The 15,722-nt window shown below is 45.2% G+C and overlaps 4 protein-coding genes across 4 annotated transcripts; 1 reads left to right on the top strand and 3 right to left on the bottom strand.

The window, feature by feature from the left end:
• Positions 1-230: 230 nt before the first annotated feature.
• On the top strand, positions 231-761 carry TrAtP1_007179 (uncharacterized protein; the record flags this gene model as incomplete). Its single annotated transcript, XM_014082045.2, has 1 exon — positions 231-761. The coding sequence occupies one exon, from the start codon at positions 231-233 to the stop codon at positions 759-761; it is 531 nt and encodes a 176-aa protein (XP_013937520.2).
• Positions 762-4,758: 3,997 nt separating this feature from the next.
• On the bottom strand, positions 4,759-6,666 carry TrAtP1_007178 (uncharacterized protein). The gene has a single exon (XM_066113415.1). The coding sequence runs from the start codon at positions 6,519-6,521 to the stop codon at positions 5,004-5,006; it is 1,518 nt and encodes a 505-aa protein (XP_065969501.1). The 5' UTR covers positions 6,522-6,666; the 3' UTR covers positions 4,759-5,003.
• A 25-nt stretch (positions 6,667-6,691) lies between these two features.
• Positions 6,692-7,988, bottom strand: TrAtP1_007177 (uncharacterized protein). The gene has a single exon (XM_066113414.1). It carries the CDS (start codon positions 7,886-7,888, stop codon positions 6,914-6,916), a length of 975 nt encoding a protein of 324 aa, XP_065969500.1. The 5' UTR covers positions 7,889-7,988; the 3' UTR covers positions 6,692-6,913.
• Positions 7,989-8,921: 933 nt separating this feature from the next.
• TrAtP1_007176 (uncharacterized protein) lies at positions 8,922-10,509 on the bottom strand (the record flags this gene model as incomplete). Its single annotated transcript, XM_014082048.2, has 2 exons — positions 8,922-10,238; positions 10,315-10,509. The coding sequence occupies 2 exons, from the start codon at positions 10,507-10,509 to the stop codon at positions 8,922-8,924; spliced, it is 1,512 nt and encodes a 503-aa protein (XP_013937523.2).
• Between the last annotated feature and the right edge of the window lie 5,213 nt (positions 10,510-15,722).

The following is a 15,722-nucleotide window of genomic DNA, read 5'->3' as shown; positions in this document are numbered from 1 at the left end:
TGTTACGATGCACCATAGTTGATTTGATTTGTAACACTTCAGACATGGCAACCAGTTATGGATTGTAGGCCTTGTTATCTTGAACAATCTTTGGTCTTGAACAATCATCTCCATTAGCTCTTTTATAAGTATGCCCCAGCACTCTTTATCCAATGCGTTTTTCATTTTGTAACAGTTCCCAGAATCTTCATTCGAGTTGCAAACCCGTTTTACTTGAAGTTTAAGAAAATATGCTGCCGATTTCCGAAGTTTGGACAATTTCCGATATACGCAGCGCTGCTTTAGCCAAGCTGGACCCCAAATGGGCACAGTATATCAACGGAGGGGCAGAGGATCTCACCACTCTTAGAGCAAACGAGCTGGAGTATAACCGCTACCGCATTATGCCTAGAATTCTGCGTGATGTGGAAGAGATCGATACTAGTAAAGTCATCTTTGGCACAAAGCTTTCCTGGCCATTTGGATTCTCGCCTGCGGCAATGCACTGCTTGGCACATCCTGATGGCGAAGTCGCAACGTCACACGCAGCCGCGAAGGCAGGTATAGCCATGTGCTTATCAGCCTGGGCGACGAAACCTCTCGAAGAGGTTATTATCGCCTGCGATGAGGTTGAAAGCAAGATACCTTATGCTATCCAAAAATCGAGTGCAAGTCGGAAAGACTACACATTAGAACTTGTTGCTCGGGCTCACAAAGCAGGCTACAGGGCCCTTCTCATCACGGCGGATTCGCCTACTGTCGGACGCCGATTGAACGAGTAAGCTAATCATCATTAAAAAATTACACAAGTGGTTACTGAGGGCAAAGTTTTAAGGCTTCGAAATGGCACAGACCTTCCGGAGCACCTCGCATTTCCTAATATATCGTATAACCCCAACAACTTCAAGAATGCGATTAGGGATGCTACCGTTTCCGCCTCTGACTATTTGCCTTGGCTTAGCTCAATCACCCCGCCGGACATGGAGATCTGGCTCAAAGGCATTTATACACCCGAGGATGTCATTACAGTTGCTCAGTATCCCTTCGTGAAAGGAGTCATTATCTCTAATCACGGCGGTCGCCAGCTCGACAGTGCTCCGGCTACACTTGAAGCTCTATCGGATTGCGTAGCAGCGGCTCGAAGCATCAATTCCAAACGGTCGACTGAAAGCCAGCTAATGATAGGCATTGATGGTGGAATCCGTAGGGGAAGTGATGTCTTCAAAGCTCTTGCGCTTGGTGCCGACATATGTTTTGCTGGGAGAATCCCATACTGGGGACTCGCTTTCAATGGCCAAGATGGTGTTGAGAGAGCCTTGCAGGTATTGAGGGAGGAGTTTGAGGTATGCATGAGGTTGTCAGGATGCAAAAGTCTAGCCGACATAGGGCAACACAGTTTGGCGATTGTGTTGGGGGGAGTTCCAGGTATTATCGAGCGCCTACCACATGATGATAATCGACAGGCACCAAAAGCTTCTTTGTAAGCACATGCCGGAGGTTTAGCAGTGTCAAGGCAAATAGAGATATATAAATGGCAATATCGAGATAACTGATTAGCTATTCAAATTGATGTAATCAAAGCCTCACGTAAATCAGTAGCACAGCTCTCAGGTGACTGGCTATCATCAAGTAGGCATCCTTATTTTACGGGATGTAGTTCCCGTGCAAAAGATCAAGATAAATTGTATCGTTCCTTAGATACTACTACTTACCAAGACTCCAACATCCCGACATTCCAATTAGCATGCAGATCGAGCTACTGTTCTGACAAATCTTTAAAAGACGACACATACTTCGGAAATTGGAAGTCTGTTTATAGCTAAGCTGCTGTAGAAACACAGAATCTTAATTGCATCCATATAATGCAGTACATCTCGAAGCAATGGTTGGAGCCGATAATCACCCACTTATGCTTTGGGGGCTACCTAACTACCTAGGTACGCATTCATTACCATTCTGCCTACAATTGGCACAAGGCGCCATTATTATCATATCGCTGCGATCTTTTCTGGATGGACAGCTTAAACATGCGAAAGGAGCTTGTCTTTTGCTCGTCATACGAATAGATAGTGCTTGCCGAGTGCTCGGCGTTAGGCCTTTAGTCATAAGAGTTGACACAAGTTCAGTGGGCACATGGTCGTTCTTCTGTAGTGGTATAAGCAGAGATCTTCATTTCAGACTTAGCTAACTGATCTCTGGCTTCTTTCCAAGCTTCAAGATGATCTGACCCTAGATTGAATTCATTTTTGCTGCAAGACAAAAGCACGGGCCTGGCCTTTTTGCCCGCTCATATTTACTTTATTATTCCGGGTTTCATACTCATCTGCAGATAGACAATAAGTTTTAGCGCCATGTTTAACGCATGGCAGTGTTGTCTCCCATGCCATTTTATCAAGCAGTCTCTACATACCAGGGATACCCATCTGGCTGTATCTCCTTGTCCATGTATAGCTCAGGTCCTTTTGCACTTTACAAAGAATTTGCAGATTAATCTACTTTTACAGGCCAGACATACCAACCATGGCTACGTGATTTGAATCCACCATACAGATTGGCTCTGTGGTGCGATATTGTGAGTAAATTAACTGTGAAGAAGACAAATAAGCAAATAATAATAATCAAATCCAATACTAGCCTTTTGAGGCTTTTGAACCGCAGCAAAGTATGGTAATGATGTCTACGATATTTCAGCACGTGAAATGTATACAGTTCAGATTGAGGGTAGTCAGGGTCTTTTTGTAGCGTAGAGAGCCTCCTTTAATAGCGAAGCCGTTCGAAGTGCGTTAAATAAATAATCGAGGAAAGACTATCGTTCAAAGTATTGCGAGCGGCAGGACTATGTCTGCGCCGACCATCACCTTCCGTGGACATACAGTGTATAGATTTCGATAAGTATGTCTCAGACGCTTCAATGCCATTTCGACACCAGGTATAATCGGTACAAAATAAAAGCCTACTTTTTAACTCGGGAGATAATTATAAATAGAGAACTTTTGCACTCCTTACGTATACCCTCAGCTCACTTTGTTCAATGAAACTACTCGGTACACATTCACCCGATGTAGAAGTATTAAATCGTCTGATTGCCGTTCAGCTTTGCCGCACCTATCAACTCCCTTGTTCGTATGCCATATCAAGCTTGCTCTCCGGTTAAACGGAGTAAAAGTCCACTGAGTGATTCTCCGAGCTAATTCCTATGCAGCTATATAGATCACACTCCCGTAATAACGTGTATATCGCAAAGATGTAGCATGGCATTTTTGTCCGTAGTTAAATGTTGTGGAGTAAACTCCACTCATTGTTCGAGAATAATCGTGCTAACAACAATCCGAATTGTGTTGGGGTTGTGAAGGGAGGGCCAAGGATCTACCAGGATAAACACATGTCTATCTAACCGTGCACGGAAGGTGAAAACAAAAGATTCTCTTGGATCACAGTCTGGTAATTAACCGTTTTGAAGCTATTGGTGCGCAACTTGTAAAAACAAGAAGACTGCGATGCCCGAAACGCCTAACACGGTTACGGCATTATCCAATACGGGTGTAGATCATCCGTGGCACCCTTTTGCATGTGGCGGATAATCTGTCATCGGATGCAACCTTATGACTGTTGATCAACTGTATGGGGCTTCTCAACACTCAAAAACTACTTATATGTCACAAAAGCGCTCCAAAACTTCTAGGCTTGATGCCGTGGAAACACTTCGTTTTACTGTCCCTCCAACCTATTCGCAACATAAGCATGAAGTTCAGCTCATACTTGATACCTGGATGGCTTATTGCTTCTTCTGGAGCCAGTCCTATATCTTCAATTGAACCACGGGCAATTACTTGGTGTGGAAGTTTTGGAAGTCAACAAGCAGGCCCATATACTATATATCACAACAATTGGGGAGCTGCAACCGCCACTTCTGGACAGCAGTGCACAACTTTCAACTCGCTTCAAGGCAATTCAGTCTCGTGGTCAACCTCATGGACCTGGACGGGCGGGAACTCAAACGTGAAATCGTACTCCAATGTTGCGCTGGAGAACGTCGACAAAGCACTATCTGGGATAATGTCCATCCCATCAGCGTGGAATTGGCAGTAAGTATGCAGAACATGGACTCATGAAACAATTTTTGCTAAGTGCTACCGTAGATACAGTGGATCTCAGCTTGTCGCTGATGTAGCCTACGATCTATGGCTTGCACCATCTGCATCTTCCGCCAATCAATACGAGATAATGATTTGGTTGGGCAAATACGGTGGTGCAGGCCCTATCTCCAGCACAGGAAGTACACCAATTGCTACGCCTACAATCAACGGTGTTTCGTGGCAACTATTTAAAGGCCCTAACGGTAGCACTACTGTCTTCTCGTTTGTGGCACCTAGCAATATCAACAGTTGGAATGGCGACCTGAAGCTTTTTTTTAATTATCTCACGTCCAGTCAGGGTGTAAGCACAAGTATGGTTGTGACAAGTCTTCAGGCAGGCACAGAACCATTTATAGGTGACTGAAATCTTGATGACAGTAATTTGGGAATTGCTCTAACAGATCTAATAGGTTCAAATGCTGTATTTACCACAACACAATACTCGATTTCCGTTGCTTAAGTAGCCTAACATGGGCTGAAAAACGCATTGTACATCTTATCAATCACCTACTTTTCTATAAAGAACGTTGTAGACACTGGCAGCTTTTTACCTTGTCCGCGTGTGGATCACATTGACTCTTAAACGTAAACATAGGATAGCGCTATGCAAAATACCATTGATAGGAAGTTACTTTGGAATAGCAGCAAGTCCATATCTAGTGCTTGAAATACACACCTAGGTTTCCAAATTACAAAAGCTGTCATGTGTTGCGCTGATTTACTGTTACTTTAAGACGCAGCCCTGGTCGAGGCTTATGTGAGAAAACAGGCTCCTAACCAAGAGGGACTAATTTTCTATCACACCAAGATGACCCCGCGTTAAGAAAGGTGCTGTATTGTAGAAAAAAAGAACTTCCAGCCCTGAACTCCAGTGTCATATAATTAAATTTAAAACTCCCCAGGACCGCTTGAAAGGATGCTTACTCCTTTACATGCAACCAGTAGAAGCTGGGTATACTCATCTTCCAAATCCGAAGTAGACATGTAGCCCTGCTCCCATAACCCAAGAAGTTCTTTGTACGAGAGTCTTAAACCATCAGACCCTTGGAGGCCCAAAGATGAGAAGATACAAGGCGGAAACAGACTGCCACTTCCTAGGCTGTGTTTCCGCCCTCTCACACTCGCAGGTACAGAGACCATTAAAGACTCGAGCTCCGATATTAGGGGACAAATCCCAAATGTTACTACCATATAGATAGCTCGCACGAAGTAAGATATAAGAATAGTACGATGCGCACTTTCAAGTTCCTCCTCTCTGAGTGGACCCGAATCAAAGCCGCGATTATCAAGGTGGCTATATTGCCCATTTGAAGGTACCCATGTACTCTGGTCAGGTCTCAAACGTGGTGAAAGGCTCGAGACTGCGTGATCTGGTATATTCTGATCCACTGTACAACACAATTTATGTATTCGCGCTTGCAGCGATGTCGTCCAAGCTGCTAGTAGCGGCTCATTATGTACCGCTTGACGCCTCTGTGCGGTATCGCTGCCAAACGATCTTATGATATGGTACAGCGTCATAGCCTGCACCCGAGCAAGTTCTTCCCTGAAAAGCTGCAAGTCATCTATTGGAGTAAAATTGTGGATATCCCCGGAGATAGATGGATCAATCACCGATAGTGTTGTTCGCTGTGGTACATGCCAAATCAGATTCTCTATCTCAGCTTCAATAAGCTTATCAAGAACCACGCGACTTGGCCCAGTCAGAGTCTCATGAGCGGCGCATACTCCTAGTGCAGCCGTTAGAGGGGACTGTAGGTTGTACGACGCAATGAAGTCGGTGGATGCCGTCTTGGCAAATGCGGTAATGTAGGACACCATTTTACTGGCGCAGAATGTCCATCTGTTTGCATCATGCAACATAGGCACAACGCTGAAGTCGGCCAGCACTAACTGATTTTGATGCAAACCTGTGCGCTGACAAAAAGATGGGCAAAAATTGTTCTCTTCAGATGCACCGTGGCGAGGCAATGCTGCTGGTTGATTATCCTGAATGGAAATATGCTCGGCTCCGGCATTCTCATCGCAAGCAGCCTGAAACTGGTTGACTAGGGTACTGCTTTGCAACGCTGTTTCCCCGAGATCTCTCAAGTCTCCCGTGTCCAGGTGTGACATAGGGAGTGTTACTGTATGCGGCGAAATTGTGAAGTCCAATCCAAGACATTGTTGGCCCCAGGAGCTATCCCACGCCAAACTATCGGTAGTGAAAGGGGCCGATGTTTCGTCACAGGGCAAAACTGAACCGTCCGAGATTGCTATACGGGGTTCAAGCGTGATCCCCGCAGACGAAGATGGGTATTGACAGGTTAAACGTAGCTTGGCGCATCGATGGCATGCTGCCCGCGACTGATCGCATCGTCGTTTTGAAGAAACACAGGCGGCACATGCCTTTTTTCGGAGAGACATTGAGCAGTTATGTATGTGTTCTTACTCAATCAACAGCGAAAATGCTCAAGCAGTGCAAACATATCTCGGAGTTAATGGCTGTACCATAGCGACCGAGTCGATTTAAACGGCTCTGCATTACTAATAGAGGCGGAGTGGTTCCTCCTAGCTAATCATTACCGTCCCTAATCAATACGCAGACAGACTTCTCACTGCAGCCTACCGCCGGCGTACGAATACGAGTACCTCGTACTATGCAGTGTCATTATGTGAAGACGCAGCGCAGCTTACTTGTACACACACCAGCTTCCATCACTTCCATCAAGACAGGGCACTTGTTACTAAATTTCTCTCTATTCAGACAGGGCCGCTGGTGCCTATAGCTAGGTGCTCTGTGCTATGGCTCCATCCCTCTACATTTGCCTTCCAATATCCAATCGGCTCATCTCAGCAAACGCAGTCCGCGTGTCCCTTAATCCAACGATACCGAGATCTTCCATAGAGAGGATACCGTCTTCACCCGAGAAGCTACGATCCTTAGCCCACTCCAAGTACTCATGCATCTTATTCATCGCTTTACCCCATTGCGGCCATAAACTATAATACGTCGCTTTGTCTATCTGCACGTACTCTACCTCCACGCCACGCACCGATGCCCAAGTCGCAAGCATCTCTCCAGCCGTCATAATGTCGGTGATGCCATTGACAAATTTTCCGCCAAGCGTCTTTTTAGGTTGCTCTATAATGGCGCGCACAAAAAGTCCAATATTGATAGTTGCATCGCCAATCATGGGGAATTGCACAGATGCTGGAGTTGGTTGAAATTGGATATACCGATTCTTCCCGGCCGTTGGAATCGGAAACGGTTGATAGAATGGATAGTTCATATTCGATGCGTAAGTGGGGACCCAGAGAAATGTCGTCTTTTGGAGGAGTATCGGATCCGCCTTGATGAAGTCGTCGATCCTGTTTTTGCTCACATAATGAGGAATAGCGAACCGGGCATCGCTGATTCGGTAGGCGTTGGGAAGCGTCGACCAGACAAAGTGCTCTAGCGTTGGTGTTGCAGCTGCAGCTTTAGCAATATTGATGCCCTGCCTTGTCTCGATGTCAATGGCCTCTTCATTACCGTATTTGATGAATGGCTCAAAGAAGTTGGTCGCGGCAAAAATGATGGATGTTCCAGCAAACGCTACTTGGAGAGAGGCAATATCATCGAGATCAGCCTCAATGACACGAACGCCATCTGAAGCAAGACTTTTTGCTTTGTCGCTTGATTTGTTTCGAGTGATGGCTGTCAGCGAGTAGCCGCTGTCTTTTAACAGGGCTCTAATGACAGACCCCCCTTGGATGCCGGTTGCGCCGATAACTGTGATTTGTCTAGTCATAATGCCAATGTTTATTGTTGTTGATACAAAGACGCTATTGCCATCGGATATGGTCCATACTAAATATAGAGGAGAGTAACGCAGCTTTTTATCACAAAACGGTAGTAACGCTGCTTGCAGTCAATCGCCATAGTAAAGATGATCTCAGTTGATCTTCGTTTGCCTCACGATCCACTTAATTCCACCACGCTCGTTACAAATACATTCTCGTCTCTACATAAGACTGCGGTATTGTGTGGAGCAACCAAGATATACTGCTCCATAAATGTCCGCACGTAAGCTTAAAGACAGTTTCGTTTCAGCCATAACGATATTCCCGTAGTATATGGGAACCCACTGCAGTTTGACGATTACAAAGTATTTCCAAGTCCAATGTCTGCTAACGGTTTTGGATTATATAACTGTGGTACACTGGGCACGCCGAGCAGCAGGGCTTGCGAGCTATGTTCTTTTAGCGGCCCAGTTAGCCAAGTGTGTGTGAGCCGAAGGGCGGCCGTTGCTTCAGGGTAGCGTTAGCTGAGATTCGCTGACTGCAATCCTTGAGGTGAAAAAATTGATGTTCTCTTTGAGCGATGATAGCCTGCTACTAATCCCTCTCAAAGCAGGTAACGGGCCTGGTGAGGTTGCCGTTGTTGTTACCAACGAAGCATCCGCTTGGCGCATATTCTGCAAGTCACGATGTGCTTGTTGAGCTAAACTAGGGGTATCAGAGTATAGTGTTGCCGTAATTTCTAAGACAAGACACAAGTCAGAGACATAATTCAAAGGACTGGGTAGCATGAGCAGCCTAACAGGATTTACAGTATCCGAAATCCAGCCGCGTAAAGACAAACAAAAGAAAAAGATAGAACTCGAGACGTCTAATCTAGATGCAAACAATGAGTCGCTTTTCTCTTAGAGAGTAGGTCAGGCAAATGACAGCGTCGTAACTACGTTTATATGCACGTCTTTACTAAAATAAAGTTGAATATTCATTAATGATAGCTAAAACTACATAATCTGTAGGTAACAACCATTTCGGTTGGGCAATATCTTAAGGCAGCCCGTTATGTTCGTGATGTCGGCGTTCCCAGCCAATCATAGCCGGCTGCTTTGGTCGGGAGAATAGAGACGAATAGTCTGTCTGGGGGAGATTCCCGCTTTCATCTAGTAGGAAGAACCGAAAGTTGCGTATCATGGTGGCCACAATGACGCTGAGGTTCAAATAAGCAAACTTTTCGCCGATGCACCGGTGTCGACCTGCGCCGAATGGCAAGTATGGGCTTCTAGCTCCCTTGAATATGGAATCGTCCGAGGTATCAGTCTCCTTCTCCAGACTTCTCCATCGGTGTGGATCCCATTTTTGGGCATTGGGGAAAAATTCATTGCTCAGCGCTGTTACAAGTGGCGATGAAAGGAGGACCTTGTCCGGTGTAATGACATAGGGAGTCCCCGGGACTTCAATTGGCCGTTTGACTTTGCGCATGACTGAATGAATTGAAGAGTGGACTCGTAGCGTCTCCTTCACCACATTGTGTAGTAAGGGGAGCTTGCTTAGATCGGCATATTGTAGCGGCGAGAGTCTGCCGTTATGGCCGAGATTTTGAACTTGTTCTTGGTATAGCTGTTCTGTTATATCTGGGCGCGATGCGAGATGAAGTATTATCCATGAGCTGGCCGAGGATGAGGTATGCTGTCCAGCCATAAGCAGCGTGATCATGATATGTGCTATCTCCTTATCTGGGACTGGCGCGCCATTCTTGTAACTGCAGTTCATCAGGCTCCATATCATGTCCGATCCATCTTTGAGTCTGCTTTTTCGGCGGTTTTCTATGATACTCGTGTATATGGCTCTCATCTTGGAATGCGCGGCGTCCCTCTTGCGGTTATGTGGCAGTGGTGCCCACGGCATCAAGAAGTTAATCGGCTGGAAGCCCATATCGAGATCATGGCATAAAGTCGCGAATTCGGCCGTCAATTTCTCACGAACTTCGTCTCCTTGGAGAGCTCGGGCAGCAGTGAAAATGGTAATCTCAGCCAATGATTTTGAGACATCCATTGTGCCAGACTTCCCCAGGAAAGACGCCTCGCTTCCGATATAATTGACAACTTCCTGCTCAATGAGCGGAACATGGCACTCGAGGGCTCGTTGCGTCAAACCAAATTTGACAAACTTTTTTTGTTCCATCAGTTTTGAATTCGGGCAATCGTATACGACATCGGAACCGAAGACTGGCGTCGTTAAAGGGGAGTAGATCTCCTCGGCGCTGAGATCATCGTGGCTACCATTCAAGATAAAATCGTTGCCATCGATGCCAAAATAGCATGTAATCCTCTTGCCAAGAAGAATGAACGTGAAAATATCTCCGTGCTTTAAAAAAACAACATTAGCATATATATTTTATGGCGAGAATGAAAGCGTTTCGCAAGTAGCGGATCTGGCTTACCTTGGCTTGGCACTTGTTGAAGAACCTAGGAGGGTCTATGCCATACGACACAGCATTTCCTATGAATGGCAACAGGTGAAATACAGTAGGCGGCTCGTCTTTACTTCGTGGAAGTGCCTGTCGGAACAGGTTCACGGCGATGATGGCTCCCAAAGCTCCAAGAATCCAGACGAAAAGGCTTAACAGCAACTCCATGATCTCAACAAGTGACTTTAAAGTGAATAGAGGTAAATGCAGACGTGCTTCTATTCAAAACCAGGTATCATAGTTGGAATCCTTTGAACTTATAACTTTTGTCTATTGTGTTATGTAACCATGCCATCTGTTACGGGCACGACCAATGATTGCTGCAAGGGCGGTGAACTCATCATGCGAGTACGAGTAAGGGCGAAGCTCGTGGTATCTCTCACCTCGTATTCGTATCGGAGGAGGTCCGTCTTACAAGCACAGGTGCATATTTCCTGTAACAACACTTGATTTCGGTTGAATGCGAAGACGCTAACCATGAATCATTCAAAGAAGCTTGGATATGAAGCAGGGTGGACTCGGATTGTTGACCTAGTACATCTAGGTAATGCATATACCTCCTGATTTCGAGATGCAGTGCTTACAATTTAACAGATAGTATCCCCCACCTCCCGTCCAATTCATACTGGCCGAAATCACTTCTTAAGATACGTCTATATTAGTGAGAAGAAGATTATGCTCCAATACTCCCTCCTCGGCTTCTTATTCGGCATTCCTTTTTGCCCAAGCAAATATGCTGCCTCAAAAATCCGTTCCCTAGAACGCAAACTACACTAAAAAGAGCCTGGTAACAATCCCTTCAGCGTTTCCGGTGGAGAACACTGGAGATTCGGACTGAAAGTGGCGATTTAAGCCGATTATCACAAGAAGATATATCTTAATGAATGTAACCCCGAGGTGTTGAAAGCGAATACTCGCAAAGATACGAGCTTATCCTATCTTACTCTTATTATATCCTGAGATATCCATTGGGCAAAATCGTAAACGAGCATTTAGATTTGTCACATCAAGGTATAGACAACGGCATTCATCTGCTTGGGCCTGATCAGGGGAAAAGTGCTGTGCCGCAGTTGTTGTGCCAAGGATATCAACTTTAAGCCCATTTTGCCAAATTTTGAGACTCTTTTCAACGGAAGGCCCTTATCGGGGAAGGCGCCGGCACTGTTAATTGTATTCCAAACGACTTCAAAGCGGTGTGGGAAGCTTCGGCATCGGTCATAGGCATTTGTCTTATGTAGACGTTTGTAAACATGCCTCACGCCGCAAGCTCCTTTGCTTAGCAAGGCCAAGAATATTATCAAAGGTTCCTCTGAGGCAGCATTAGACACAGCTGGCTAAAACTGGCGTGCGATTTTAAACAAAAGACACCGTTTCTGAATAATGATCGCCAAGCGAGGAAGTAGAGATAAGAGACAACAGGCAAATTCTGGATAAATGATCACAGTTCTGCAGTAGGCATAAGCGAAAATGCCTACCTTATCTTCAAAAGCTTGGAATCCTCGCACAATGGCCCAAGCTTTATCTGACTCCATGTAAAGTGTATCTCATTTATGGACTGACACTGCTCTGCTTTTCCCGCCTATTCTTAACAGCAACACTGAAGATTCACTCTCTGTATGACATACATAAATAGCATAGCGGCCGTCTTCAACTCTTACTGTATTGAATTGTGGTCCATACATGTGTTTTTTTTCTGGTTGAACTAATTGCGCAAGACGAAACATGTCACTCAAATCTAAGTAGCTTCATGCGATCCTTCGGCCTGATACCTGTCTTTCGGCGCGGCAAGCATCAATCCCACAAATGCACTGCCATCGTAGCCCCGTAGATCTCCGCAAGCCAACAAGCCACATGCCTGCCCGGCTCCACCAATTTCCGCAGAAGAAGATGCTTATTCATGAGCCTCTAGGAATAGAGATGCAACGATAGTCTGCTTAACGATGTCTACACCATGACGGCATATTACCGAAAATGACAAGGCATTGCCTGGTGGAAGTTCAATTACTCCATCGAGCTGCCGATTGGTAGGTATATTATACCGCATTAATTAACCACCCTCCCTGTCTGTTAAAATGTTTGTAAGGGGATTTTGGCGACCCAACGGATCCTTTTATGTGCAAGGAGCTTGATAGGTGCTAAGCTACCGGTTGTCCTTGGCGGGATATTCCATATCGCCGAACCGGAGTCGCCATGCATCCCATTAAACCGGAGGTTACTAGAGCGGACAAAGATAGCCATGAGTGGATATACCGTCTTCTGAATGAATGCCCACTGGCACATGGCACGAAAGGGGAGCTCGGGCTTGATATACAGAATGGCACGGTGTTTCGGAGTTTAATTGTCATGTCCAATCAACAGATTACACTGGCGTTGAAAAGATCCATGTTGTTATGCTTGACTGGTCCAACTGCCATTCAAGTGTACAACCCTTAGGAAAGGGGTTCGTTCGCACTTTTTTCTATACGCTGTATCTTCACATAATGAAGTATTATCCTAAAGCCGCTGATATGGAACCTAACCAAACCAGTACTGAGGGCCAGTAGAAGGCTTCTATTAAGCGTTGCAGGTTAGCGCCGAGTGCTGAGGTCTGGAAACTGCTCCTTCAAATTGCTTTGCGTGTCGCAAAAATGAACAGAATTATGGCGCAATACTTCAAAAAGGCATTGAGATATGGTTGTCATTTTGGAATGATTTATCCGATTGCCCTGGCCATTAAACAAGTCGATTAAATTAGTTATGAACGAAAGTAGAATGAAGCAACACCTTCAATCGTTGCTGGAATCAATAGGACCATGCCAGCTTGTTGACATTCCTTTCGGAGTGAGACATGAAGCACAGGACAAAGATTTGGATCTAGAAGTTTTTTTCTTTCGAGTAATCGTGTTATAAGAGATTAGAAATGGCAAACCCAGTTTACAGAGTTCACACGTCGAATCAAGATCCATCTGGAACTGCACACGACGTCATTTACTTAAACTAGAATATCCTGGAGTGTTTCGCGAACCATAGTTAAGGAGATCTATGACTACGTAGGTATATAGCCGTATGTGAAAAGTCTAACAAGACTCTGTAGCAGCCACCGCTACGTCTGTGGAAAGAGCAAATATTAGACAATGCACAACGCAGGTAAAAGGGCATGGTTGAAGCCAAAGCAGAAGTATAGGCTAATCATATCCCCCTGCTTTTCAGACTTGGAGGCTATAAATTAATAATGTCGTCCAATTTATTGCGATACGCCGTTTGTTGTGTTCTGCTGATTGAACCTATCCCTCGAAGAGAAATTTTGTGTAATGTGGCGATCAAGAGTTGGGAGCGTTATCATTAAAATGGATGAGACCACAATCTAGATGGAATCCATTTCCATTGCTTGGTTGGATGAATCGGATGAATCTGATGTAGCGAACTTGTTAAAATAGACAAGGCATTTCCAGTCATCATTTGTAATTTCGGAAATGTAATTTTCGGCAACACACTTGGAGTACGAGCTACAGCTATCTGCCCAACGAGGCCTACCGATGGGAATCCGTTCCACAGCTCGCTCGCCCTAGAAGCAGTGGAGAACACATCGATTGTAATCGTAATAGAACAGTTTATGCTAGACTCCTCAACTTAGTATTGCATGTAAGAGTAATGTAAACATAGGCATTTGCGCCGCACCTGCAATTACAAACGTACTGATTCCAAAGCGCTACACATGTAGTGCGGGCGCCCAAACACTTCGTGAGCTCTGTATAGTGGCCTGGATTAGAGCCCCCTCTGCTGTCAGCAAGCGACCCTAAGCTGTGAGAGGTTACCAGCCTAGCATCGCTCGAGAGAACCTTTGTAAAGTTTTTGCTACGGGGAGTTTCCGGGTGGGCTGATGTCCCCAATCCTAGGCGCAATATAAATCGTCATATAAGGCTGACCCGCATTTGGACCAAATTGGTAGTCGGTACCGACAGCGTGCGGCATCTCTGCAACGGGTGTTGGACGGATACGATATATATGCGCTTGCTGAACCACCAAGTGAGCAATCGATATTGTAATAATATCCATCCAAGTTTCGCCTTTAACTGTATGTGGCACGGGTACCGAAATGGCTATTAGGTAGTCAATTCGAGGAAGGCCCGTTTAGCCATTTGATAATAAGCGCTGCTGGGCTGCCTGTATGCACTGCGCCGCTGGACTTTGCTGCGGGCGAGGACTGTAAACAAACTATTCACAGCAGGTAAAGTGGCCTTGTATGTTTCCAAACGCGATTGGGGGGAAAACCTCCACTTGCTATTTAGAAACTATTTCCCGGCATCGATATATCTCCGCGGCAGCATTCTATATATAGATAATTTGTTATATTTCTAGTGCTGAATTAGCGGTGTCGACGGTAAAAACTAGCCATTATCTGCTTCTTATTGGACACTCTTTCTTACCGTAACTAACAAAGCGTCTTATATATACCTAGAAGTATATATACCAGCTCATGATCAACACTATTTTGTTCATTATACTCGTTACAGATTCAATATACTTTCCTAAGCCCTACTATCTCCTGGTCTGCTTATTAGTCATGCGATTTTCCACGAGTTCTGCGTTTTGCGCCAGCCTAGCTGCCCTAATGCACCTTTCAGCAGCTCAAGAGGTTGCTTTTTTCTATGACAATGGCTGCCAGCTCGAAGCTGGCAATGAAAAACTCTCCCTGAACCAGGTTGTTGGGTATGGCGCCCGTTGAGTTTTGACCAGTCCCTGCAGGAGTGAACTAATGGATTTGATAGTGGACCAGCTGGCTCATTCTCAATGAGGATAATTGATGTGAATGGACTGGAATGTATTGATACTGAAACAGTTGTGAAATGGTGTAAGAATTCCCAATGTAATGCTTGGGATAGTGCTACTGTTGGCGTGTGTAAGCATTTTGCCAATGGAGTTTGGGCAGAAGTTTGTTGCGGATGCTGAAAGGATACTGGGGACTTTTGTAGTATATAATATTCCCTCTACGATTAGTATTTCGTCGAGGTTAATTATTATAGCAATGATAACAATCTTCAAAGTAAATGTTTCACAAATTTAAATAGATGTTAAACTTGTTAGGCCACAGCTTGAGCAGTCGGAGTTGACCTACCTTGTGCACAATCTCTAAACGCCACATGCCGTGAGGGCATGTGGCCTCTTCCTGCTATATGAAATGGCACAAGGTGACACTCGGTCTTGCACCAACTGCTGAGCTCAAAATATTGCAGAGGCTATGCATGTTGATTTTTCTCGAGCTCGAAGCGAACGAGACGCTGGAAACTTTAGCGCAACTGCATAATGTCTTGCGTTAAAGGCCTGGTCTCAACATAAATATCTACGAACATGAGTACGAAACAATGTTAGGAAGTCCGGCCTCTTAAGAGTGTATCAACCCT

Source organism: Trichoderma atroviride, chromosome 3, assembly GCF_020647795.1.
Source record: "Trichoderma atroviride chromosome 3, complete sequence".
Classification (NCBI taxonomy): domain Eukaryota; kingdom Fungi; phylum Ascomycota; class Sordariomycetes; order Hypocreales; family Hypocreaceae; genus Trichoderma; species Trichoderma atroviride.
This window is presented reverse-complemented; position numbering and strand designations above follow the sequence as displayed.